This window comes from Rhinatrema bivittatum, chromosome 13 (genome assembly GCF_901001135.1).
Source record: "Rhinatrema bivittatum chromosome 13, aRhiBiv1.1, whole genome shotgun sequence".
Taxonomy (NCBI): Eukaryota; Metazoa; Chordata; class Amphibia; order Gymnophiona; family Rhinatrematidae; genus Rhinatrema; species Rhinatrema bivittatum.
The window spans coordinates 8,053,405-8,080,598 of NC_042627.1; the positions used below are offsets into that span (position 1 = coordinate 8,053,405).

Here is a 27,194-nt window from a genome sequence, read left to right on the forward strand (position 1 = left end):
TTGGCTCGCATGCATATAGCGCCTTATCATGGACAAAAGTAGCTTTGTCTGCTATCAAAACCGTTTCTGGATCACTCAAAAATGGGATAAACATTCTCGGCTAAAATTGTATTCCCAAAATAGGTGCCATCCCAAGATTCCCCACGTTCTTTGATAACCCACAAACTTTTCTTTGCTGTGAACAGGATAAAAAGACCAATGCAAGCAGGATTTCTGACAATTTGGCGATAATGTTCCTTGTGGCTGATTTCATTCAAAGTTTTTGACCAAATTCGAGCATTTCGAAAATTTGGTTTTCTAATTGACCAAATGGAAAATTAATTGGAAGGCACTAAGTGAAGGAAATCCTCTTCATCTTAATTTCATAACCAATTCGCAGCCAGAACCTGACTTGTGTATGGGTTTCGGTTTTCAGTGGTTTCGAAATGACATGAAACGCCTGGATACCAGCCCTGACTCGATAACGATAAACTGTTCCTCTGTCAAATCTTTTCCTCCTCTCATCCAAAATCGTTCGTGCCACCTGGTAACAGCTTGTTGCTGGCATTTTCACGGAGCCGCCACTGCTCTTCTCCTTCTGCCACTGATCAGCATGGAGAGGGGGGAGGGTAAGGGGTACGGTAGGGGGAGAAAGGAGTGGGATCAGGTGGGAGGGGAGAGAAAGAGGTAACAAGAGAGTGAGGGGGTGTGTGTGGGGGGGGGGAAGAGAGAGTGGTGGGGTGGGAGCGATGAAGCTTGGTTGGCCGGGCCGCCCCTCCCAATCAGAAAAGGCATCCCCCTGCCCCTGGCTTTCAGTAAACAGGAATTCCAGATTCACCGTGTAAGGAGAAAGTCCACCCATGCTGGGGGAGTTGAGAAACTCTGGTGGATGCAAAGGCTGAAGATTATTTTTTTTTTTTGTTAATTCGGGCCATCCATAAGTTAAATGTGGAAATGTTATTTTGATTTCTAGCTATAGGTATTACCTGTTTGGAAAATATGGTTACTGTAGGTTGGATGGGTTTGGGAGATATGGACAGAGACAGACAAAGCGAACACATTAAGTACTGGAAAGCAGATGCACTAGAATAAGTGAAGGCGCGTCACAGCTTCTTGCGACCTGTATAGGCCTTTTTTTTCCTCTCTTTCACACTGCATCCCTGCCCTACCCAAAGTCAAACACTAAACCACACCCATGCCTAGAGGGAGCTTTTTAAATGCACAGGCGAGTGCGTGCAAATCCTCCACTGCTGAACAACCTTTTCATGAAAAATGCAAACAATTTCAGCTTCGTAAGGCTTCAAAGCCCTGCTGGATTGTGCCCCCCTGCCGCCTCTGAGAGAAAGCGAAGCTGCTGTAATTAACTGAGGAGGTGGAGGAGGGGGACAGATTACGCAGGAGATGTGAAGAACGATTGGGAGACCGGACATGGCACTAGTTGTGAAGGTGAATAAAATCAAAGACTTTGTTAATTAAGCCTTTTGAATCCAAACTTTCGGATCACATGAAAAAGTTAGAGAACCTTAAAAAAAGGATGCAGGGACCCGAGGACCGGTAGGAACAATTCAGGACGCGCACAAGTCCAGTCATTGAGGATCATCTTGCCCTGTGGAGGAAGACTGAACGGTTGGGAAACGCTCCCGCGTTGGAGCTCTTACGTGGTGTCTACAGGAGGGTCTCCAAGGTCCTCCTCTTGTAGAGCTTATTTGCCAACTTCTAAATAAAAGAATCTTTGGATGCAGTGGATGCGGAACTTAACCTGACACAGAAGTCGAGAAATCGGAGGAAGTAATTATCTGGAAGGGCCCCTTTTCTAGTGTAAGTTTCCCAGATAAACTTGCAAGGTATCCAGCTAAATGCCCACTTCTGAATATCTCCAGCACTTCTCCGGCTAACGTTTAGCTGGATAACATATGGGCGTTCTGGGGTGGAGTTACGTTAGCCGGCTAACTGGTTGGGCCATAAAGTAGACCTAAAGTTAGCCAGATATATTCAGTCACGCGGCTACACCACTGAATATCCCACCAAAGTTAACCGGATACTTTTCTCTGGCAAACTTTGCTGGTCAGACAATGGCTGAAAATGGACTTTTCATATTCTTTCATTCAAAAGAGAGATTTAATGTTTTTACGAACCTGAATCCAATAGAAAATCTGTGGCAAGACTTAAAGACTGCAGTCCAGACACGACCCCCAGCCAACTTGAAAGAGCTTGAGCTCCTCTGCCAAAAGGATTGGTCAAAACCTGCCCCACCCTGCTGTGCAGAGCTGGTAGCTGCTAATCCTAAACGACTCACGTGCGAAATTCAGGTGACTTCTCAGACACCCACAGATAGAAAATACATTTTTTAGCAATTAGAAATGATTTGAGTAATAACGTTTTATGAGATTGACCTATAAAATGGTGCTTATCTAACCGGTTTAACAAACAAAATTCAGCAAAAATTGGTATCTTGTTCTTCATTGCCACTGCTAAGGCACATCTTACTCTCTGCCGGAAACCGTGAATCTTTGGGCAGTCCCGCTGACAGTGGAGTAAAGTCCCTTGAGCATTACATTTAAGGCATTTGTACACCCGGAATGGAGAGAAAATAATTGTATATAGTAACCTATATTGTAGTTCCCTCAAGTCCACATTATCAGTAACTTTATACATTTATAAATTGCAGCCATAAAAATCATGCTTTGTCATGCCTATATTAATATTGCATTTCCATACATCAATCAATACTCGCACGATCCCATAGGATTTAAAAGAGAAGAAAAATGTGTACAGGCCAGAAATAGAAATGGAGTCTTGAGACAGCACATCTAAAAGAGATTCAGATTTATTCGAAATGTACTATGAAGGCTAGATTCTAAAAATGGTGTTTATATAATGCCAAATTTACAAATATATAAAAAGATCTTGTTGGAAAACCGTCTCTGTAATGCAGAATTGAAAGGCTTCCATTGTAAGCCAATTGAAAACACTTTACATGTAAAACAGATTTAAGGGATAAACAGCTTGGTTTTCCATATTCAGGTCAATATATTTACTAGTAATGAAACTCCAGGGAGGACGACTCAGAACCAATGTCAGGAAATATTTCTTCACGGAGAGAGGGTGGTGGATGCCTGGAACGCCCTTCCGGAGGAGGTGGTGAAGACCAAAACGGTGAAAGATTTCAAAGGGGCGTGGGATAAACACTGTGGATCCCTAAAGGATATAAACGGAGAAATGAGTACATGGGGATAACTTGCTGGTGTGGCGGTTACTCCCCTTAATAAATAAGCCACAACTTCATCATTGCTGTCTGCTTCAATGGCAGTGAGAAAGGAGGAAAAGGGAATTAAATATAGACAGCAAATAACTAGGACACTGAATTTTGAGGTCTGGGAAAAATAAGCATAGGGGTAACTTGCTGATTCAGCTGTTACCATCCTTAACCAATAAGCCTGAAACTCTTGATGCAACTCCAACATTACTCTCTGCTTCTACGGCAGAAGGTAACAGGGAATTTGGACTCTAATAGCAACCAACAAGGGCCCTCACTTTGACGGCCTGGGAAACTGATAAGAATGGGGGACTTGTGAGGCTCAACAGAAACTACCATAAACCTGCTGGGCAGACTGGATGGACCATAGCTCCTTTTCTGCCGTCATTTCTATGTTTCTAGTATCCAGGAGCCATTCTCCCAAACTTTTAAGACGACAAGCCATATTATAAAAACAAAAATATTTCAGTTTAAGACCTCCCTCCTTTCTAAGCACCCCTAAGTTAGCCGGATAAGTAGCTCCTCCCAGGTAACACCCCATCCCGCCCATCACTAAGCTAGGTAAGTAGTTATCCGGTTCAGTGGCGGCTGCTGAATGCAGGCGGATATTCAGACGCCACCACTTAGCCAGATAAGTTGGAACTATCTGGCAAAGTGGCACTGAATAACTACCTCAAACTTTCCAAAGTTACCTGTGGTGTCTTCCCCTTCCAAAGAAAACTGGAACGAGACCTACTGAGAGAGAGAATTGCTTGGGTCAGGAGTACAGCCAGAAGCATTTGTAACACATATAATAACTTGGGGAAAATGATTATCTTTATCAGCACAGTTCTGCCTTGAAGCAATAGGGGGAATGGTTTCCAACTGCTCAATGTCCTGCCTTTATCTGTAAGGAGAGGAGGAAATATTATCAGCATACAAATTAACAGGGGAGACACAAATTAACAGGGGAGACGGGAATGTGTAGCTCCTGCCTTTTAAGGTACCTCAGTCATGACTAAATTAAGTTTAAATCCAGAAAAAGACCGAAATACTGACGGAGTCCCTAAAGCATGGGATAATGATCGGCTGCTAGCTTCTGACGGAAGCCAAAGAATGTCATCAGCAAACAAAAATGCTTTAACACATCCATTTCCTATAAAAAATGCTCTTTATATTAGTATCAGTTTCCTGGCCATGATTCAGAGGTCTGATGGATAAATGTTTCTCTGTACAAGAAAAATGTTGGAGATAAACAGCCATTCCTAACTTACTTGAGCTGTGGGGTTGGAGTAGAGAACAGCAACTGCTTCTATAAAAAAAAACAAAAAACCTTGAAAGGCATCCCAGACATGGAAACAAATACAAGAGAATGAAACTGCTGAATGCCTTTTCTGCATCCAGACAAACTAGCAAAGGAGCTATCATTTGGTTTGCCAAGCAGGCATCCATTACTGAAATTAACCTTTGAACATTAAGACTAGACCTCCAATTGTGTACAAAACCCTCCTGTGATGCCGAGAAAAGGTTAAATATATTTTAATCCTGTTAGCAAGAATTTTAGCAAAAAATGTAGCATCTTGCTTCAACAGGAAAATCGACCTGTGTGAGCCCAGATTTGTCGTGTCTCAACCTAGTTTAGGCCCTACCGTGATCACTGCTCCTCTCTTTGACAATGGTATGCAGCCTAAGCAAATCATTTCTATGAAAAGCCCTCTTAATCGTTCTAGAATATGAGATATCAAGCAGTTATACAAATCTGCATTTAACCCATCTGGGACAGGTGATTTAAATTGAGGTAGAGATTGAATTACAAACAAAATCTCTTCTTTAGAGATAGGTATATTCTGCTTATATGTCTGTAATAGCGATCATTTTGGGAGAAGTAAGCTTTCCATGAATTCCAACTTAAGCTGACTGCAGACTGATAAAACTTGAAAGACCAGACAAATACTGTATGTTTAGGGGATCTCAGTTTCTCACCATCCAGGCTCTTTATAAAGAGAGCAAACCTAGATGTTGGATAAGTCGTAATCAAATTAGATAGCAGTTTCCTAGACATTACCATGTAAACAATACTGTGCTTCAAATGCTTGTATTGAAGTTTGAGCTTTTTGTTGTTACAAGTTATTCAGTGAGTGGGAGCTACATGAATTTTAAATAGCCAGGAAGAGGGGGGAGGGAGAGAGAGAGAGACTATAGGGCTCAGTCTGATACTCTATATATGGATCATTGTAAGGGGCACTTTGATTCGGGGTGAGTTTTCGGGAGGTGAGTTGGGGTTATAGGGGGCTGTTGTTACAGACACATTCAGAGGTTTCCATTGTACAATTGACATCATTAAAGATTTTTTGACCTTATTAAGGGATGAAAAGGAGTGGATTTATCCAATGCAGCTAGCATAGACTGCGGTGTACAAATCAACTCTTTTTAAAGGGAGCCATAGAAAGTGCTGTGTATAAGATATGTGCATACAGCTGTAGACGTGCTACATGAAGAGTATTTTATAACCTACGCACGTAGGTTATAAAATAGCACTTATTTGTATGCGCGTTTATGGGCGCATGCGCAGCCCTAGTAAAATCTATCTTTAAGAGGATAATTTTAAAATAACTGGATACGGTGGCATATATGCATGTATGTGGCTATGCATATATCTGATATAGTATTTTATCATATGCGCATACGATATATGCACATTTAATAAAATACACATAATTCTACCATGCAACATACTCGCATATGTAGGTTTCCATGCAAATACATGAAATGCATTGAAACCATGTACATGAATGGATTGAATGCTCATACTTTACCCACCTGTTTTAAATATATATATACATGCGTATATTTAATGTGTGAACTAGGACTTACTTAAGTCTCGATATAAACACGCAAGTCGGCCAATTTTGAAACATGCACGCATCAACGAAATTAACCAGTTTACCAATTAGTCCACCAGTTTGCCCAGTCCTTCACCAGGTCATCGAGGCCCTCCTGATTCTTCAGCTTGAACCACTCCAGCCAAACCTCTCACCTTGTCAGTACTACACAATAAACACATTTAATATCACTTACAACAGATAATTATCAGGTGTAAATGTATGCAAGTAAGATGGAAAATTTATTTATTTATTTTAGCATTTTTATATACCAACATCCGTTTGCACATCGTATCGGTTTACAAATAACTTGAAACTCTGGCAGGGACTCTGTCAGTTAGGCATAGCCTTTCTAAGGAACAAGATAAATATGTGATACATGATCGGAATTAAGGAAGTTATCCGGAGAGATCGGTCAACTGAAAGATTTATAACTAGTGTTTTATGTACAATATATACAGGGGGTTAAGAGTGGTTAGGGAGAAAGTCAAATGCAAAGGGAGAGGATGGGAGTTTAAGGGGAGGATAGGGGAAGGAAGAAATTACGTAGGGGGGTAGTGGGTGTTGCTGCAAGAGGTGGAGGAAGATTACGTTAAAGTTAAGGGAGTACAGGGGGAAGGACATCCGCTTGGGCATCTACGGTGTTGATGAGAAGGGGATCAAAACTAAAGGGTGGGGGGAGAAGCCTGTAGAGGAAGAGAAACCCATAGTCCTCAATGGAGAGTGGTGTTGGAGGGGAAGGCCTGTAGAAAAAGCCAGGTTTTTAGTTTGTTTTTTTTAACTTGGGGGTGGAGGTTTCCGTGCGTAAATCTGGAGGCATGGAGTTCCAAAGGGTGGGTCCAGCCAGGGAAAAGGCCCTCTTAGTGGTGGAGGTAAGTTTGGTGGATTTGATGGATGGGAGGCGGAGCATTCCTTGATGGGAGGTGCGGGTCGGACGTGTGGAGGTGCGTATCATGAGGGGAGGATTGAGCCAGCGAAAGTTTTCATGTGCGATACTTTTATGGATGAGGGAAAGGGTTTTGTAAAGGATTCGTGATTTAATTGGTAGCCAGTGCAAGTCCATGAGCGTTGGTGTGATATGGTCTCTTTTTTTGGAATTTGTGAGGATGCGGGCTGAGGCGTTTTGTAGGAGTTGTAAGTGTCTTTTAAAAAAGCAACTTACGTGCACAACTGTTGGTTCCATCTTGGAATTCTCCTAAACTGTCCCTTTTTAATGTGCTTATATGTGTGCGTGAAAGAGAACCTACATGCGTATTTTCAGCTTGTATAAAATATGGAATTTGTGAATCAAGGCCACTTGCACGTGTATATGCCAAATTTTACACATGCAGTCTTTTGAAAATTCACTTTTAATTTTTGAGTCTCAATAAAATCTTGACTCGTTAACCTTGTATTTTTTCTATTAATTTCTGTTCTCTTCAAATCCAACAGTTTTTCTGGTTCCAAACTACTTTCGGAAGAGCTCTTATGTTTTGCAATGACATAACGAATTATTTCACCCCTCATTATTGCTTTAGCAGTCTCCCAGTAAAACACAGGTTCATCCAGATGTTGCAGATTATCAGTCGCATACAATTCCCGTTTACTCTGAAGAAATGTTTTAAAATATTTAATTTTAGGTAGATACAATAGCATCTGCCAAAGCTTTTCCTCCTCTGTAGAGGAGGAAAAGCTATTACTGGCATTAGTAGCATGGGATCTTCTTGGAGTTTGGGTAATTGCCAGGTTCTTGTGGCCTGGTTTGGCCTCTGTTGGAGGCGGAATGCTGGGCTTGATGGACCCTTAGTCTGACCCAGCATGGCAATTTCTTATGTTCTTATGAGTAATCCTCATGACACAGGTGAGCGGAGCATGATCAGAAATAATGCAATGTGTCAATCGTGTGAAATATAGATTCAGAAACAATCATGTAATTGATGCAAGAAAAGGTCCCATGAGCTCTAGTGTCATGGCCCACTCTGCTGGAGACTGGTAGCAGGTACGGTGTCTGGACAGGGCATACCTGTGAGGGGCCGGGCACCTGGAAGAAGAGTGTTCCTCTGCCCTGAAGGAGAGTAGGATCCAGGACTGGAACAGGAATCAAGAGAGGAGCCAAGGTCCGGGACTGGAGCAGGAGCTAGGAACCACAGAACTAGAACATTAGGAACAGGTGCACTGGAAACTTACAAGACAATCAGGAAACCAGACACTGGATGGTGAATTCAGGAAGTTTTATAAGCAGCTAACCCCGCATCAGCACCATCCAACTCCTGCCCTTCCAATCCCACCCCTTCACACCCCCCCCCCAAGACAACAGTTCTACATCCAATCAAATTGCCCTACTATCTCTTAAACCCTGTCTGTTACATTGTTGAATCATTACCTTGCATTTGATACAACACTAAGCCAACAAGATACAATTGACATAAGTTTATATCGTTAAATATTCAAAGAAACACATACTTGCAACCTTATTGATGTTACTGAGTATGTTATACAATGTCACTATGTTGAGACATTGTTAATAATAATATTACAAAGTAAAGTTAAAGTTAATATTAGCTTGTTTATAATGTTACAATATAGAGATAGTACTGTTAAAAATAATGTTTCAATGTAAAGATAATATGACCTGTTGTCATACTATCACACAAGTTCCCATGTACACCGATGTGAATACCCATGGTTGAATGTCGGTATAGAAAAGCAAATAAATAAATAAGGAAGGAAGAACTGGAACACACTACAGGAACACAGGAGCATGGAATACAGGATAGGAAAACTGGAATACACTAGGACTGGGACAAGGTTAAAGGCCAGAGCAACAGATAAACCTATAGCGCTTCTATGGGGCAAATGCCATGTGGGCTGTTGGACCAGCAAAGGTGTGCAGACTAGAGCCCCTTATATACAGCTCAGATACACCCCTGCTGTTCCAATCAGAAGATCACAGGGGCGTTTCTAACTTTGCCAGGAAACCAGACAAAATTACCAAGGCTCTTGGGAAAGCCAGCAGCTCCCGCAACCCTAAGGCAGGTCTGTCCTAAGGTCGTGGATTAAATCCCATTGATCTTGACATCTAGACAAATGAGTGAATTCTCTGCTGGTAGGATTTAGCAATCTCCACCTATCAACCATCTCCACTTGCTTTCACACAAACAAAATTAATTTGTGCCCGTCGGGTGTTGAAAAGAGCTGCGATTTTTAACCAACCTGGGATCAACAACACAGCTAGAATCGCTTTCTTCCAAAATGAGTTTAAGATAATGTCCTAAAAAAGAAACCACCATATTTATTTATTTATTTTATTTTAAAATATTTCTATACCTCGTGTTCTAATTAAATCGCAGCGGTTTACAAAATTCACACAGTTCAACATCATAATTGCACACATTCATCATAAGAACGTTGCCAAAGCTGCTACGGATTAGTCAGTGCCCTTTTAACTCTTCAAGGATCTCTGTCTACCTCGCTGTGTTACTCTTTAAACTCCTGTCTAAATAAACAGGTCTTTAAGGTTTTTAAAAATATGTTGATGTCAGTAAAGGGTGTTTCATAAGACTAGCCCAGCCACTGAAAATAGCAACTCTAGCCTCACCAGTGTGTGCTTGACGAACTGATGGGAGTTCCAGCAGGGGAGCGCAATGTGCTAGGTGGAGTATATATCCACAAAGCGGCACCCGGCCATGACACTTTATCATAACTGGTTAGTTTATGCATCATCATTAATAAACTCGCCATAGTGAATTAAACAAATGTTAGGCAAATAAATCAAAGCCAACCCAACAGGTTGGTCAAAGAGCTTCCCTAAGATCATCTGGGTCAGTGATTGTGTGTTATCCAACTGCATAAATCTCTCTTGTTCATTAAGATTTCTATTCCCCAACGTTTTGAGGTACCAGATGAAAAATAAACATGAGAAACCCACTGGTGCCTTAGCTTTTTTATGTTCAACATAAGTAAGATATGTTTCCTGCAAAAATGCAATTTGCACTTTCAGTCTACCCAAATGTGATAACATTTTTCCTCTCTTATTTGGCGTATGAAGATCTGATACATTCTAGGTTACATAACTAAGATGAATCACCATCCCATTTAAACCAGCCAAATTGTGAAAATAGAAATATCATTATAATGCCGCCCACCACCCTCCAGCCTAGGCAGCGGCAGCATCAGACATAAAAACATATAAAATAAATCCCCACCTGATGCTGATCAAAGAGAAAACTTTCCCATAGCCACATTCAACCAGTCACTCCCCCAGGTCCCTCCCAACCCAACGTCACACCCCAAATACCCAGAAAAGTCATGGGATAGGAGGCGATGTCCTTTTGTGGATTACAAACTGGTTAAAATACAGGAAACAGAGTAGGATTAAATGGACAATTTTCTCAGTGGAAGGGAGTGGGCAGTGGAGTGCCTCAGGGATCTGTATCGGGACCCGTACTTTTCAATATATTTATAAATGATCTGGAAAGGAATATGACGAGTGAGGTTATCAAATTTGCAGATGATACAAAATTATTCAGAGTAGTTAAATCACAAGAAGATTGTGATACATTACAGGAGGACCTTGCAAGACTGGAAGATTGGGCATCAAAATGGCAGATGAAATTTAATGTGGATAAGTGCAAGGTGTTGCATATAGGGAAAAATAACCCATGCTATAACTACACAATGTTAGGTTCCATATTAGGTGCTACCACCCAAGAAAGAGATCTAGGCATCATAGTGGATAACACATTGAAATCATCGGTTCAGTGTGCTGCGGCAGTCAAAAAAGCAAACAGAATGTTGGGAATTATTAGAAAGGGAATGGTTAATAAAACGGAAAATGTCATAATGCCTCTGTATCGCTCCATGGTGAGACCGCACCTTGAATACTGTGTACAATTTTGGTCGCCGCATCTCGAAAAAGATATAATTGCGATGGAGAAGGTACAGAGAAGGGCACCCAAAATGATAATGGGAATGGAACAGCTCCCCTATGAGGAAAGACTTTTAAGAGGTTAGGAATTTTCAGCTTGGAGAAGAGACGGCTGAGGGGGGATATGATAGAGGTGTTTAAAATCATGAGAGGTCTAGAACGGGTAGATGTGAATCTGTTATTTACTCTTTCGGATAATAGAAGGACTATGGAGGCACTCCTTGAAGTTAGCAAGTAGCACATTTAAGACTCTTTGGAGAAAATTCTTTTTCACTCGGCGCACAATTAAATTCTGGAATTTGTTGCCAGAGGATATGGTTAGTGTATTTAGTGTAGCTGGGTTCAAAAAAGGATTGGATAAGTTCTTGGAGGAGAAGTCCATTAACTGCTATTAATCAAGTTTACTTAGGGAATAGCCACTGCTATTAATTGCATCAGTAGCATGGGATCTTCTTAGTGTTTGGGTACTTGCCAGGTTCTTATGGCCTGGATTGGCCACTGTTGGAAACAGGATACTGGGCTTGATGGGCCCAGCATGGCAAGTTCTAATACGTTTTTATGTTCTTAAATCCCAATATTAATAATCCAAACAACCATCTATTGTAACTATAGAAATGCAGTATAATTAGTCTTTTAGAAAAAATGAGAGGGCTATGTAGATGCAGGAGGGCACCACCCTCTTACAATCAAACCAGTCTTTATGAGTTGGGACCTTTGTTTTAGTTTTTATTTTATTTTTCCCAGGAATTTATCAGTGCTTACTGTTTATCATAACAAACAAAAGCAGGAGAAAAATCAGTGGAAAGCACGAGTCTTTTTTTTTTTTTTTCCCATTGATTTTTCTCTCTTGTTTATAATTGTTATGATAAAACGGAAGGAAAAAATAATATAAAAATTGAAAACGAAGATCTCTATTTATGGGCCATAAACAAAGCAATGTATACTCGATCGCCTTCCTGATGAAAGTGCTGAATGCAAAAAAGAGAAAAAAAATATTGAGTCCAACCACATAACTTGCAGGATAGTTTGCTACATAGTCTGGCTGCATCTCAAGGATGTTACTTGTCATGATTAATCACCCTGAAAAGGAGCCAGAGAGTTCGGCTGCTCCCCTGGTAAGGCGGCCCTGTGATATCTGTTAAAATTAACTCTGGGAAGCGCAGGGGCCGAGACCGGCGGGCGCAAGGCGGAAGTCGCCTACGGCGCCTGCCACCCTTCCACCGGCCCGGCTGATCGAGGCGGGAGAAACTCTGGATTTACTGGAGACCTTTTTTTTTTCATATCTGGTGCTCTTGTCCGGTGATCCAACCATTCTGGGCAGAACTTTGCAAATTCTTGAATGACACATTAGAGGGAACGATACCTAACGACCCTGGGATGTTTTTTTACTTGATAACGCCCCCCCTGTCATCGTTCATCCAAGGAAAAGAGATGCGAGACTTTTTTGGTGACGGTCGGGAGGTGTGCGATAGCCTCCTGGTGGAAGGGAAGCGGGATTTCCCACGCTCCTGGCTAAATTTAGGCGGATACAACATTCGGAAAAGCTAAGCGCTCCTCGGAGGGATACTTAGCCTTAAGTACCTGGAGACCTGGAGTCCCTTTCAGCAATGGAGGGATGAGGAAAGTCTTGTGTTTTCTTCTTTTTAGCATAAAAATCTTGCCATCCCCTTTTTGTTCTTTTATTTTTATAAAACGACTACAACTTTGCAGTAGCAGAGGTTACCTTCATGTGAAGAGAGAGCACTGAAAGTGGAGGGGGGGGGGGATTTGTTGGGATGGGTGGGATTGAGAGGGTGGGTTTACATAAGAACATAAGAACATGCCATACTGGGTCAGACCAAGGGTCCATCAAGCCCAGCATCCTGTTTCCAACAGTGGCCAATCCAGGCCATAAGAACCTGGCAAGTACCCAAAAACTAAGTCTATTCCATGTAACCATTGCTAATGGCAGTGGCTATTCTCTAAGTCAACTTAATTAATAGCAGGTAATGGACTCCTCCTCCAAGAACTTATCCAATCCTTTTTTAAACACAGCTATACTAACTGCACTAACCACATCCTCTGGCAACAAATTCCAGAGTTTAATTGTGCATTGAGTGAAAAAGAACTTTCTCCGATTAGTTTTAAATGTGCCCCATGCTGACTTCATGGAGTGTCCCCTAGTCTTTCTACTATCCGAAAGAGTAAATAACCGATTCACATCTACCCGTTCTAGACCTCTCATGATTTTAAACACCTCTATCATATCCCCCCTCAGTCGTCTCTTCTCCAAGCTGAAAAGTCCTAACCTCTTCAGCCTTTCCTCATAGGGGAGTTGTTCCATTCCCCTTATCATTTTGGTAGCCCTTCTCTGTACCTTCTCCATCGCAATTATATCTTTTTTGAGATGCGGCGACCAGAATTGTACACAGTATTCCAGGTGCGGTCTCACCATGGAGCGATACAGAGGCATTATGACATTTTCCGTTTTATTCACCATTCCCTTTCTAATAATTCCCAACATTCTGTTTGCTTTTTTGACTGCCGCAGCACACTGAACCGATGATTTCAATGTGTTATCCACTATGATGCCTAGATCTCTTTCTTGGGTTGTAGCACCTAATATGGAACCCAACATTGTGTAATTATAGCATGGGTTATTTTTCCCTATATGCATCACCTTGCACTTATCCACATTAAATTTCATCTGCCATTTGGATGCCCAATTTTCCAGCCTCACAAGGTCTTCCTGCAATGTATCACAATCTGCTTGTGATTTAACTTCTCTGAACAATTTTGTGTCCTCTGCAAATTTGATTATCTCACTCATCGTATTTCTTTCCAGATCATTTATAAATATATTGAACATTAAGGGTCCCAATACAGATGCCTGAGGCACTCCACTGTCCACTCCCTTCCACTGAGAAAATTGCCCATTTAATCCTACTCTCTGTTTCCTGTCTTTTAGTCAGTTTGCAATCCACGAAAGGACATCACCACCTATCCCATGACTTTTTAGTTTTCTTAGAAGCCTTTCATGAGGGACTTTGTCAAATGCCTTCTGAAAATCCAAGTACACTACATCTACCGGTTCACCTTTATCCACTTGTTTATTAACTCCTTCAAAAAAGTGAAGCAGATTTGTGAGGCAAGACTTGCCCTGGGTAAAGCCGTGCTGACTTTGTTTCATTTGTACCTTTTGTATATGTTTTCTAAATATCAAGAAGCACTGTTTTCGTAGTCTGTTGTACAACATCTGAAAATGGTTTGTGTTTTGTGAATAAAATATTAATTACAAAAAAAAAAAGAGGAGGCAAAGTGGAAGGGGGTTATGTAGAGGGAAAGAGAGGGGAGGGGAGGTGGAGGGTCCCAAATATGAGAGAAGGGGTGGAGGAGGGGGTGAGAGAATAAGAGAAGGGTGGGGGGAGCTCAAGAAGGGAGGGGTGAATGAAAGGAAGGGGGAGAGAGGGGAGCTGAGACAATGAAAGAAGGCAGGGGAGGGAGGGAGAAGTGAGAGGAGGGAGTGTGCTACATATTCATGGGGGGGGGGGGGGGGCAGGGTTCCTGGGGGTGTGGCACAGTTGCCAACTTCTGAGAAATCTAGAAATATTGTTACTGCCCCTCCTGCCCCTTTATCCATGACCCAGCATTTCGGATCAGTGAAAGGGCCAGACGGCACGGGTCCCACTCCCAGGGGCCCCCACTCTGCCCTTAGCAAACTCAGAGAGGGATTCTCCGCCTCCCCCCTCATGAAACGTTTGGGGACCCCTAAAATAGTGGCTGCTGCAGGTTTAACGAGTGACAGCCTCCTACTGCCTGCCCCCTGTGCTCCAGTTCATGGTGCACTGACTGATTTTAAACAGATCCAGAGCACTTCCCTACGTGCTCCTGAGCAAGTCTTTATGCTTGTGTGTGTGTGCTTGTGTTTTTTTGTGCGCTTCTGGATGTGCATGCAGGTGTGTGGGTATGTGTGTGTTTATATGTATGTATGTGCCTGTATATGTGTGTGTGTATGTGTGTTTATATGTATATATATGTGTATGTGTATATATGTGTGTTTGTGCTTATGTGTGTGTGTATGTATGTCTTGTGCTTATGTGTATGTGTGTTTGTGTATACATGTGTGTGTGTATATATGTGTGTGTTTATATGTATATATATGTGTGTATACGTGTGTGTGTGTGTGTGTTTATATGTATTTATGTGTGTGTGTACGTGTGGTTGTCTATATGTGTGTGTATATATGTCTGTGCTTATGTGTGTGTGTATATGTGTTTGTAAGTGTGTTTGTGTATACATTGTGTGTATATATGTGTGTGTGTTTATATGTATATGTGTGTGTTTGTGCTTATGTGTGTGTGTATATGTGTCTGTGTATTTGTGTGTGTGTGTACGTGCGGTTGTCTATATGTGTGTGGTTTCATCGTGTGACTGGATAAGCAGTAAGGATGGTAGCAGGACCCTCTCTCTAACTTGCCGCGGTGGGACACGGGTAATGGGCCTGCTCTGCAGGGTAGCTTCTGTCTCCTTTCCCTCTTTTCTTTCTGCCCCTGCTTTGGGACCCATCAGCCATGTCTTCTTCTCTTTTCTCCTCAGATTGCAGTGCTCAGGATGAACAATTCTCCCTCATCTTCACCATCGGCTCCTTTATGAATAACTTTGTGACGCTCCCTAACGGCTACATCTTTGATCACTTTGGGACCATGGTCATTCGGCTGATTGGCATGTAAGTAGCGCCCGCAGCAGCAGAAAACCACGGATGGCACGGCACGTGGCGTGGGACATGGGTGGGAGGGGCGGGGTCAGCATCCAGAGCACGGCGGTGAGAGTTGGGGGAGGAAGGTGAAAGCTTGTCCTGTCAGATATCGCAGCTCACACCCCTACTGCTTGCCACCTGATGTGACTGTGTTATAAATGCACTTAACTTCCCCATCCCCCACCCCCTCGGCTGTCAGTATCTGGGATGAGCCATACTCCTTATCTGTCATGCAGCAGGCTCTTCCTGGCATGGAGCCTGTGCCACTCAGATACGCCGCAACCTTTGCTTTTGCCCCTGTCTTGTTGGCTGCCTGTGTCACTGCCTCATCATAAAAAAAAAGGTGCACACGCACCCTCCCCATCTCAGTTACACGGCATCAGGGCAGCAGAGCACCTCCCTCAGGGTGGTGGAGGCCGTGCCCTGCCTGCCAGAGGGGGGTGGGAAGCACAGGCTTCGCTTACCCCTGGTTTTCTCCCTCTTCTCAGAACAGGACACCGTGCATTGACTTGGAGAGGAGCGAGCAGGCAGTGGCAGGAGATGTGTGAGCTCTCGCTTCATGCAGCGAGAGGGAGAGAGGAGCTAAGAGGAAACATCACATACACATTGCTGCCTCCTTCCTCTTTGTGTGCACCTAGCCCTGGTCTGAGGGGGGAAGCAGGGCTCATCCCAGCAGGGACTCTGGGGGCTTCCTTGCAGTTCTCAGGCTCCTCTCCCCTGGGCCAGGCCAGGGGAGAGGAGCCTCTGACAGTGTTGCATTTATTTCAGGGCATGGAGGAACTCGTGCAGGGAGAGATGAAGAGAGGGAGGGGCGCTCTGCAGAGTTTTGACCATGTTCCCCCCCCCCCCCTTCTCCTAACCCTGGCCTGGATTCTGACGAAATGGACCATGCCCTCGAAAGCACGTTCATTCATAATTTGGTTAGTCTGTAAGGTGTCGTTGTTCCTCAGTAAAGGAAATGTGTTACCGGCAGATCCAAAACGGTTCATTGGGAAACAGATCGCTCGCTTCCTCCAGTTCAAGGCGGGAAATGCATGATGAGACTTTCCAAAGGTGGCCTCTTCTCTTCGGGGTGGTTGCCCATGATTCCTCTTAGGAACTCATCCCAAAAGAATCGAGGCCTTAAGCCCAGGGCCAGTTTAGAATTTACTCCCAGAGAGGGTAATTCTCAGCAGTCGGTGTGAGTCAGCACAAAGGCATGGACGTTACCGCAGTATTTTATAAACTGGAAGGAGTCACACAATTTATAAAATACCGCACACCTCTGCCCAGAAAGTACTCGTGTACGTTTCAGTGCACACGTACATTTGTAATGCAGGAAAGCACATATTTAACCATGGTGCATGCATATATTTTATACACATCATAGTTGTAACGTGCGGGTAATAACCCCGAGTTGTATGCAGTGGGGAGGTGTTTTACAAAGAATGTGCCTATTCTGCTTACCAAATGCGTGCACTTGGATCGCCAGTTTACCGACACAGCCACCAGTTCAGCCGGAGCCCGCAGCACTTTACACTGACCCCCACCACCCACCAGTTCAGCCGGAGCCCGCAGCACTTTACACTGACCCCCACCACCCACCAGTTCAGCCGGACCTCCCATACTGCAGACAAAAGACCAGTGCAGGTTCACGTCCGTGAGTTAATAGCGGACGTAAAAGCGAACGGAGGAGCTCGCTAACTAACGTACGTACATGAACCGCTAACAAAATAGTATCTCGGGGCCGACGCAATATCGGGCGCTGAGCTCAGCAAGCCGCTAAATGCGCGGTTGGACTTGCGTTTTGGGCGTGCTGGACGTACGCTCAATGCAATATCAGGATTAGTGCGTCCAAAACGCGCGTCCATATCGGTGCGTAGCTAATAGCGCTCATCACATGCAAATGCCATGTTAATGAGGCTATTAGCTACTACCCCTGATGTAAAAAAAAAAAAAAAAAGTGGGTCTGATGTGCACATTTTAACCCTCAAAGCTTAACACCAGCTCAGAGCTGGTGTTAAGCTTTGAGATACCCCAAGCCAAGCTCAGAAAAGCAAAAAATGCAGCTTTTTTTTCCTATGGTTCCTCCTACTTAATATCATTATGATACTAAGCAGGAGGAACCGCAGAAAGCTGCAACATGAAAAAATACAAAATCTTGACCGCGGTCAGGTTAGGAAAAGGGAAGCTCAGTTTACCAGCGTCCGTTTTCTTAAGTGATGTCTGTGCATGGGTTAGGAAAAGTAAGTCTCCGTTTTCCTTACCTGCGCTCAGTCACTTCTCCTGGGCGCTCGATGCCATGCACGTGCTCGGGATGCACAATTCGTGCACTGCGTGTCCCTCTTAGTGCGCCAGCTCATTTGAGTATTACGTCGAGCGCTAAAGAGAGGGGATGTGCACACCATTGCGCCCATGACAATGCATCGTCCCCCCTTGTGCGCGTGAACTTCTGAAGCCCTCCCTACAACACCTGTACACCACCCCTTTTTATTCCCCTTTCACATTTACGCGCAACACCGCTAGTGCACGCGTATTTTAGGGCTTTTTAGAAAATGCTGCTTGCGCGTGTTACTTCCATGTAAACATTTTGTAAATTTATACCCCTCTCCCACCAGCAAGCATGCAAAAATGTCATATCCCATAGTTTCTGCCCCAGGGAACAAAAACGCACTGCAAGCAGGCAGACGAAAATCTAGAAACCAGGTCATAACAAAAGAGCAAGCGCCCTATGCACTGCTGACATCTGGCTTATGCAATTTACCACTGAAACCAGTTCAGCCCATTGTTCCCTCTGGGTAGGGGTTAAGCACAGATTGGGTACAGTTTAAGTGTGAAAATATTAGTGGCACACGGACCAGAGCTGGGAGCTGGGCCACATAAATTAATACAGTAGTGAACGTTAACGCAGCGTTGGATGCATTGGAATTCAAAATGAAGTTAAGAGAGCGGCAAAGAGCCAGCATAAAAGCAGCTGCTTAATCTTATTCCCCCTCCTACTCTTTGCTCAGAAATGTTCCTTCACTGCATTGTAAGTGGCCATAAGCACTCTGGGGCCGATGTACTAAGACCCGTGGGGAAGCAGCCGCTAGTCGCCAACGCAGGTTTTGATCACCGCTCGCGGCTGAAGCTGGTGCCTCCGCGGGATGTAAAAAAAAAAATGCACACACAGACCCATACAGTCATGAAGAAATGCACGTACAGACGCGCGGCAAGGCATTACGTAATAAGAGGCTGCACCCGCACCGATAATCCGCACACAAATCCGCGCATAAAAGCAAAGGCGGCGAGCGACCGGGCCTCCCTTTTTAGTGAACTTATGACCCTGGAATAGGAATGCTTATGTTTCCAATAACTGTGGGCTGCAGAAAACATGGCAAACAGATTAATGGATAATAATTCACCCCGCACGCCATGACCTCCGTTGCTGTCATCCTTTGGAGAAGCCGCAGGATATACCGCAGCATCAGGAACAGCCGAATGCAATCAGAAATCAGCGTAATAGTAACACCAGAACCGCACGGACTCACAACCGTACCACACCAGTGCAAGCTGCCACTGAACCCGTGCCCTGACCATGGCACTAAAAAAAACAAACCTTGCACTAAAAAACCCGCCCTAGCATTTTCTATCGTCTAGCGTGGCTCCCTGCATTGCCCATGAATAGATAATCGCCTCCTCTGCACTCATGCAGAAAAAAACCACGGGTCAGTCGCGTTTGTACGGGCTTTTTAATTTTTCCCCCGCGCACAAAACCCTTCGTCCATGCCCGTATAGGCCTTTGCACGGGAAAGCGCGCGCGAGCAAACCCGCAGCAGCTTCGGCGCACCTTATTACATCATCCCCTTTGTACGTAAGTGAATAATCCTGGAGAACCTTGTGGTCCCTCCAGTGGTTCAGTGCAGCGGCTCTGGTGAGAAATCCCGGTTCAGCCCATCCAGGCCTTTTCATTTTCTGGTGGAAAGGCCTGGAGTGTGGGGTCTTCTGTGCTGTGCAGGAGGGAGGTGGACTCAGGCCGTTTCTGGCCGTCAGGAATGAGAACGGTAATGTTTTCTGAGGCCGCGCAGCGAGCAAGCGGATGACAGTGTGGGAAAACCGCGTCTGAAGGAGGTAACTCCCTAGAAGGAGACCGGCTAGACTAATGGGGCCTGGCTGCCGCAGGTGTCTGGGGGGACCCTGCTGTATGTTTTAATGACTCAGGGAGCGGGGGAGAGCGTGGCCTTTGGAGAAAAGCAAGACTGATCAGGCGGGCCGTCTGCCGAAAATAGAGTTTAAAGTCAGCAGAGACTGAATGAGAGAGCAAATCGGTAATGTCAGGGCCGAAAGGCCAGGGAATGACAGTGAAAGCACAGCGGGCGTTCCTCAAGGAAAAATGACCAGAAGCAATAAATGAAGATGATGAAGTCCGATTGGAGCCAGTTTCGGTGAGATAATAACAGTAGTTCTGTGTGAATGTCACATGAAAACGTTATAACCGCTCTATGACTGCCCGGGGAGATGAAAGTGCAATTGATGGTGAGTGGAAACGCCCGAGACCTGCTTGGTTCCCATGCAGACAAGACCCTGTTACACAAGTGAGCATCCCTGGGATCCGTTCTGAAACCGTCTGTCTGTCCGTCCCCTTTGATCCCCTCTACATTTAATGCTGGCCATGAAACTTGGACGGGCAGAATTGCAGAGGGAAAAATGGAAGTTCTCTCAAGAAGCTCACGTGTGTGTGTGAGACGTTAACCAACCTCCTGCCCCAGAAATTCTTGTAGAGAGTCGAAGAAGGATGCAATGGATTTTGGCAAGGAAGAATTCCATGCAACATCCTAAATGGACCCAAGAAGGCTTAGCGCTCTCTGACTTGACAGCTGTATCAGAGGACACTGCCCTTTTGAAAGGAGAAATTGTGTTTTGCTAGAAAAGGCCTGGCCTGAACCCTTGGGAGTCGCAAATAGATTTAGAAAGGATCGCCTTGATTGCAGCCGTCACTATCCCTCCGAGCAAGACAGCGTCGTCTGTCCCATCACCTTTCACTCCATCCATGAAGGCTGGGAAACATTTCCCAAAGGTTTTCTCTCTTTCTGGAAGGAACTCAACCTAATTAGGGCAGGGCCGCTATTTCGGAATGGAAGATTTATGGGACAGCGGGTGTTCGAGTTCTTGCAATGAAAGCGTCGTCTGATTAGAGGCCCCCGTTAAGGAGAGATCCAGTAGTGGCTTTACCGGCCTGCCAGTCTGTACTGCTGACTGCTTTCTCAAGACGTCGGTCTGTAGCGCCAATCCGAGCCACCACGCGACCCGGTTCCAAGCAGCCAGGTAAGAGGAACTTGGGTGAGCATTTCAGTGGTTCCTGCGGGTAAGACCCTGTTACAGGGGCATCCTTTGCATTGCTGGCAGCCCCTTGGGTTTCCAGGTTTTCATGTGTGAATCTTGCAGGGCCGATTTCTCTGAGCACCGTTAGAACTCGATGCATGTGCCAGGCAGGGCATATCTGTGAACCTTTGGGATCCTCTGCTGAAATGTGTGGCTCTTCTATCTCATTTCAGATTCCTGTACACGATTGCCACATTACTTATTGCTTTCTCTACGGCAGGTAAGGTGAGGGGCGGGGGATGTTTGTGACTTGAAGCCTTGTGTGCCTTGCTTTTCTGACCTGCAATCTGCAGATTCGACCCTGCAGCCTTCTGGACTCAAACAAGGAGTGGCTCTGATGATGTGGTAAAGGAGCGACTCCTGTAACTGAGCTGGTAGGAGAATCAAGTCCACTTTAGGCTGGATGCTCATTTACCCTCTCACAGGGGGTGGATCCACGCTGCTGATAGGATATTCCAGCCTCAGCTGAGGAACAGAGAAATGTGGGTGGTGCCATATTCTCCGGCACCAATAAGAACAGTATTTGGGGATGTGTGGTCATTTAATAGAGAGCTTGGGGAGTTCAGGATAATCTGATGATGGGAGCTTAGGCTGGCAGACGTTTGGGAACCCACACAGAAGGACAGGGAATAGATCCTGGGACCTGAGTGACTGGGCACCTCTCTGGATTCATTGCGTTCTGTGGCTGTGCGTGGTACGTGGAGGTTTGGGAAGGCTGTACCTGTCTCAGAGCACATTTATGGCAGGGCATGTAACTCAGGCCTAGATTTATCAAAATGCTCTAAATATAGCAGAGATAATGTCCGCGATAAAAAAGGGGCGTGGCTAGGCTAATTTCCCTGCTCCGCCATCACATCGGTAATTTCCGCACCAGTGCTAATTTTTGCAGGTGTGTTACCAACCAAAAAGGTTTTTATTGCACATGCTGTTCGGGGGGAAGAGAGAGCGAGAGAGAGAGCCTTTCCATAAGTGTCCATATGTCACTCTCTATTTAAGAGGAGTTAATTTGTACAATGTACTTTCTACCTAGCTTAGACAGTGCTGTTTGTACCTCTGACTGTGTATATAAGACTGCCCCCCCCCCCCCAAATCTTCTCCACCCCGAGTTAAAAGTGGTATAACTAGTTAACTTAGATATTGGTCTTTGCAGAGCGTCTGTCTCTCTCTCACTCACACACATCTGGAAACTTCCATCACCTGGAAAATGCATCTCCAGCCCAGCTCTTCTGGTAACAACTCCTCCCGCCGCTGCTATTGTTCAACAGATTGATAAACTATCTGGAAAAAGGAGTGAGGGGGCGAAGTTTGCAGGTTATGCAACATTATGTAGCGTAATCAAAACCAAAGCTGCTGGTAAAAAGCTACAGAGTGAACGAGCAATAAAGTGACAGATGAGTTTCAGCATAGCTCAGTGCAAAACAAAGCATATGGGAAAAACAATCCGAGCTGATGATAATGAGCTTTGGTTTGGCAGTGAAATATCAAGAAAGAGATCTTGGCACCACTGTGGATGGTTCTCTAAAAACCCCTCTCTTCTACAATACATGCACTTCCCATCGACTCTTTGTGGTCACGTATGTTTGTCTTGACCAGATTGCAAGCTCCGTGGAGCAGGGACTGTCTCGTAAGCGTATCTGCACAGCGCTGCATGTGTCTGATGGTGCTTTAGAAATGATAAATAATAGTAGGCAGGAGGAGCACTCGAGAGCCACCTGACAAGATTAACACCTAATCCATCTTCTCCTCTTTTCCACTGGTAATAGAAGCCCAAGAAAACAGGACGAGAAGGGTGAATCGTACGTCAAACAAAAGAAATAATTCAGTGACAGGCCAGCAGTTTAGCTTCCAGTATAAAGCATGATGTTTAATGGAGCAGTAACTGAATTTCCATGTTCAGGAAACCAGGAGACGTAAGAGCTGTTCTGACTGGCAGCAGGTACGGAGGAACAGGCAGAGTGAGATACAAGACTCGGATGTACATTGGTGGAAACTGCAAGTGCAGGAAACAGTGGCAGGTCATGAAAGTCATTGGTAGGGTACGGGCTCCCAAGTGGCCCAGTGACGAGTGAATTGCCAGGGTTGCGAGACAGAAGGGGAGAAGTTAGTTTGGAGCACCTGAAGAGCGGATTTGGGGGCTGACCTAGGCATTGATGTAGGAGTATAGCCCAGGCCCGCTTCTCGGCAATGGCAGGGAAGATTTGAGAGAAACACATTTCAGGTAAATGGGTCTGGTTTCTGGGACCCTCAGTGTGAGAATCCGTGGTGGACGTCTGGGAGAACAGAGGTTTTAGAAACCTGATAGAATGGGGGCCACTCTGAGATGCAGAATCTAAAAGGAGAGAGAGAGAAAGAGAGATTACGTAAAGCAACCCCGGAGCACTTCACACCGTGCAAGCAGTTTGATATCGGGACCAGTAAACTCCACATTGGAGGCAAATTACTGATATTATTCTAGGCCGCATGCTTTCCTAATGGCTATAATCACCACACACATTGACTACTGTAATTCTCTAGTCCAAGGCATCTCACAATATAATATTAAACACCTCCAACTCCTTCAAAGCATGGCTGCCAAAACTTTAGGAGGAGGCCAAAGCAGCTGACCACATAAGGCCAATCTTAAATCAGCTGCATTGACTCCCAGTTGAAAACAGGTTTCAAAAACTTCAAGTGTGGGAAGAACATGTCCCCCAGCAGATGTTCTCCTACATCCCTACAGTCCTCTCAAATAGCCCTCTTATCCTCTCCTTCACTGGCTTTTGCCAGATTAACTTGTACAATACCTCCAGGTCCTGAATGTGACTCGCCTTGAGCTACCAGTGAAAAGGCCTGGGTTAAATGCGCAATAAATAAAATAAATACAAGACTTACATTTAGCTGCTATGCCCCAAAATTATGTAATAAAATACCACTGCCCCCATGCTTTGAGACATTGCACCTTACCTTCAGGAAAAAGTCAAGGCTTGGCTATTTGGCCAGGCTTCCCCCCAGATCCCCCCATGACAAAGACAGCAACAGAGACTCCCTTCTCTCACTGAAAACCTGGTCTCGACCATGAGACCGTTCGTTATCCACTGCCTGGCTAACTTACTTCAATGCATCTTTCACTATCCTGGCTTCCTAATCCTCCTTGTAGATTTGTCATTGTTATCATATCTTCTGCTAATACAAGATGACCAATTACAAACCCATTTGTACTTCTGCCTGTACATGAATGTGCCTCACCTTCAAATTTATCCTGGTTATAAACTGATGCAAACAGAGAGGTCGATTTTAAAATGCGCGCATATACGCCCATACATACGCATATTGGTGCGTGAGCAAGGATCCTCCGGAATTTTTAATTGTGCGTGCACTTGCCGCACGTATGTTTTAAAATGCACCAACCATGCACATGCATGCTCCTATTTTAAGAATCTTCTCGAGCACAGATAGGTGCATGTGTCTTCCATAGGACCTTGTCGATTTTTACGTGCGCATGTCAGCGAATTTCAAAACATGCTCACGCGAAGCACATTCTCAGTTTTGCAATTAGTCCACCAGTTTGTCCGGTTAATGGCGAGATCTTTTAGATCTCTCTAGTTCTTCTCCCACAGTTTTCAGTACCACTTTTATGCTGATGATGCCCGGATCTACCGCTCTGCACCGGAAATTCCACCACACATCCAGTCCTAAATTTCATTCTGCTTGTCTGACTTTGCCTCCTGGTGGTAAAATGCCATGAGCACCATGGCAGTTCCACAGCCCAGGGACACCATCTTATACAAGGACCCGAGTGGCCCGAAGTACCTCCTCCCAAAGCCATCAGGGGTCTTGTGAGACCCCCTGTACCCCCTACCCCTCCCCGCAGCTGTTTGAGGCAATTCCTCTCCAAGCCTCTGACCTCCTCCCCCACTGGCTCTGCCCTCTGGGTGCCCAGAGCGGCCTGGAACTCCCTCTAGGCTCCAGGATGTCCACCATCACTGGCTGGCTGTTTTTCTACTTATACCCCTATCACCGAGGCCGGGGAGGGAGTAGTTATGAATAAGGGGTGGGGCTTGGGATGGAGGGGAGGAGCCTGCATCGCAACTATTTCAGTTTCTTTTTAAAATGTCCTCTATTGGGGCCACTCAAGGGAAGGTAGGGGGGTTGGATTGGGGGGGGGGGGCAGTCTCACAAGACCCCAGGGTTTGTTTGTTTTTTTGGGGGGGGGGGGTGTACTGTGGGCTGCTCGGGCCCTTTAATTCACTAACCTGGGAGCTTGATCAAGCTTCTTGGTGCCTTAGCACTTTCTTGCCACTAACTCTTTCCAGTGTACATTGGCTATAGTGTCTGGCATGGACCAGTCATCGTTGTCAAGGCATTTCAGGTAGGTACTGAGGGCTGTGACGAAGTGGGTCAGGAAGTACCTCAAGTACCCACAGCAGCTTGCAGAATGGCAGGAGATGAAGCGGGCTCTTTTCCATGTAGCAGGCGTGCCGAATGTGTTGCTGTCGGGAAGAGAGAAAATACTGCGTTATCACTGCATTAAGATATTTATCGTGCGGTGAGTGCCTAATGCAACGTAGTAAATGACAAAAGAGAGACAAATAGAGAGGTAGGTGAGCCACACAAATAAATGTGAAAACAACAAGAGTGGTACCACTTTGATGAGGGATTTTAATGGCGTCTTGTTAGGGAACAAGGACTGTCGATAATAATATAATTGCCCCGAAGCAGCCATCTTGTCGAAACCTGTCCATGTCAGATGTACTGGATCCATCCTTGGAGAGCATTTAGTTAGGATGGGCTCTGTTCTACCGTGCGTTAGGAAGGACGCAGACCGTGTTCTCTTCGGAAGATGTTTTCTCCTTTATTTTGGAAACGGTCTCCCCCCTTTTCTGGGCTCCCTCAAGCTTGCGGTGCTTTTATTAGCCTTTGATTGCAGTGCATTTCTTTTTTCTGATTTCCTTGTTATCATTATAACACGCAATGCTATTTCTGCAGAAAGTTTATCCTTGTGTATAATGTACAAAAAATAAAAAGTAAAAAAAAAAAAAAGATCATTGATATCGCCGGCACAGTTTGATCCCATAACAATTGTACTGAACCCGTTACGCAGGGAAAATAAAGGTTTTCCTGCGCGTGAACGTGGTTTCTCTGGCAGAACGGCCCTCTTTAGTGACTGCTGCTAAAGGCTGTGCAGCTGCTTCACGGGAAACCCCATCCCGAGGAGAACGTTATGACCTGTAGAGGTTAAGGCTTTTGTTTCTTAGCTGTGTAGCTGCAAAGAGTTTACTATTTACTAAGTCAATGGACGTGGCAGCCTGAATTTCATAATGGTTATATTGATTGCGTCTGACTCCTCCAGCAAATAGGCATCTGGTTCTGATCTGAAGTTGCTAAAATTTGCCCTTTTAAAATGAAAGTTATTTGTATATTAATAATTGAATATACAATGTGATATAATATTCATGTAACTGAATAAAACATAGGTAAAAGCCACCATTGGTTAAATGTAGTCAAGAAAGCTTCTCGAATGTTAGGAATTGCAAGCCAGACTGAAAGCATCGTTCTGCCATTCCACAAATCCCTGGTGCCACCCACATTTTGCTAACAGCGGTTCTGGTCACCCCCATCTCATGAGCGGCAGGGTCCAGAGAACGGCAGCAGTGGTGACTTAGGAACAAATTCCACACAAGGGGGAGTCTCCAGATACCTCGGAAAAGGGGCGTCTGCGTCAAAGTGCAGGAAGGATCTGCAGGATGGTAACTTGCAGGGCGGTTTCACTGCTCCACGTAGATTATACCAGACAGAGGCAATGCTCATCCTCCTCACTGGTTTGTCGAGCTCCAGCAGGAGAAATGCGGGTTAATGCTTGAGGATGGCTGCGCTCTCCATCCTGGCGGGAGCCTTGACATGACTGGGCCTGTCCTTAATAGGATCACGTAAAGATATCTGTGCTCCCTTTTACAGCTTTACGGCTTTTCTTGGTGGATTTATTGCCTGGGTGCAGGCGCCTCCCGCTGTGAAGATGAATGGGGATCATGAATAATTCATTTAAAACAGAAAGAGGCATCCGAGGTGGGCGGCTCCTGATCTCCACTGCTTTTGCCCTGGCTGCTGTGCAGTTGGCAAGCTAAGGGCCTCATTCACTAA

The 27,194-nt window shown here is 44.9% G+C and overlaps 1 protein-coding gene across 3 annotated transcripts in view; it reads left to right on the forward strand.

Moving 5' to 3' along the window:
* Positions 1-27,194, forward strand: part of SLC43A3 (solute carrier family 43 member 3) — a 104,049-nt gene that overhangs the window by 31,993 nt on the left and 44,862 nt on the right. For all 3 annotated transcript variants that reach the window (XM_029574828.1, XM_029574829.1, XM_029574827.1), the window contains exons 3-4: positions 15,578-15,707; positions 21,251-21,297. In XM_029574828.1, the coding sequence (XP_029430688.1) occupies positions 15,578-15,707; positions 21,251-21,297 (177 nt within the window). The remainder of the gene's footprint in view (positions 1-15,577; positions 15,708-21,250; positions 21,298-27,194) is intronic.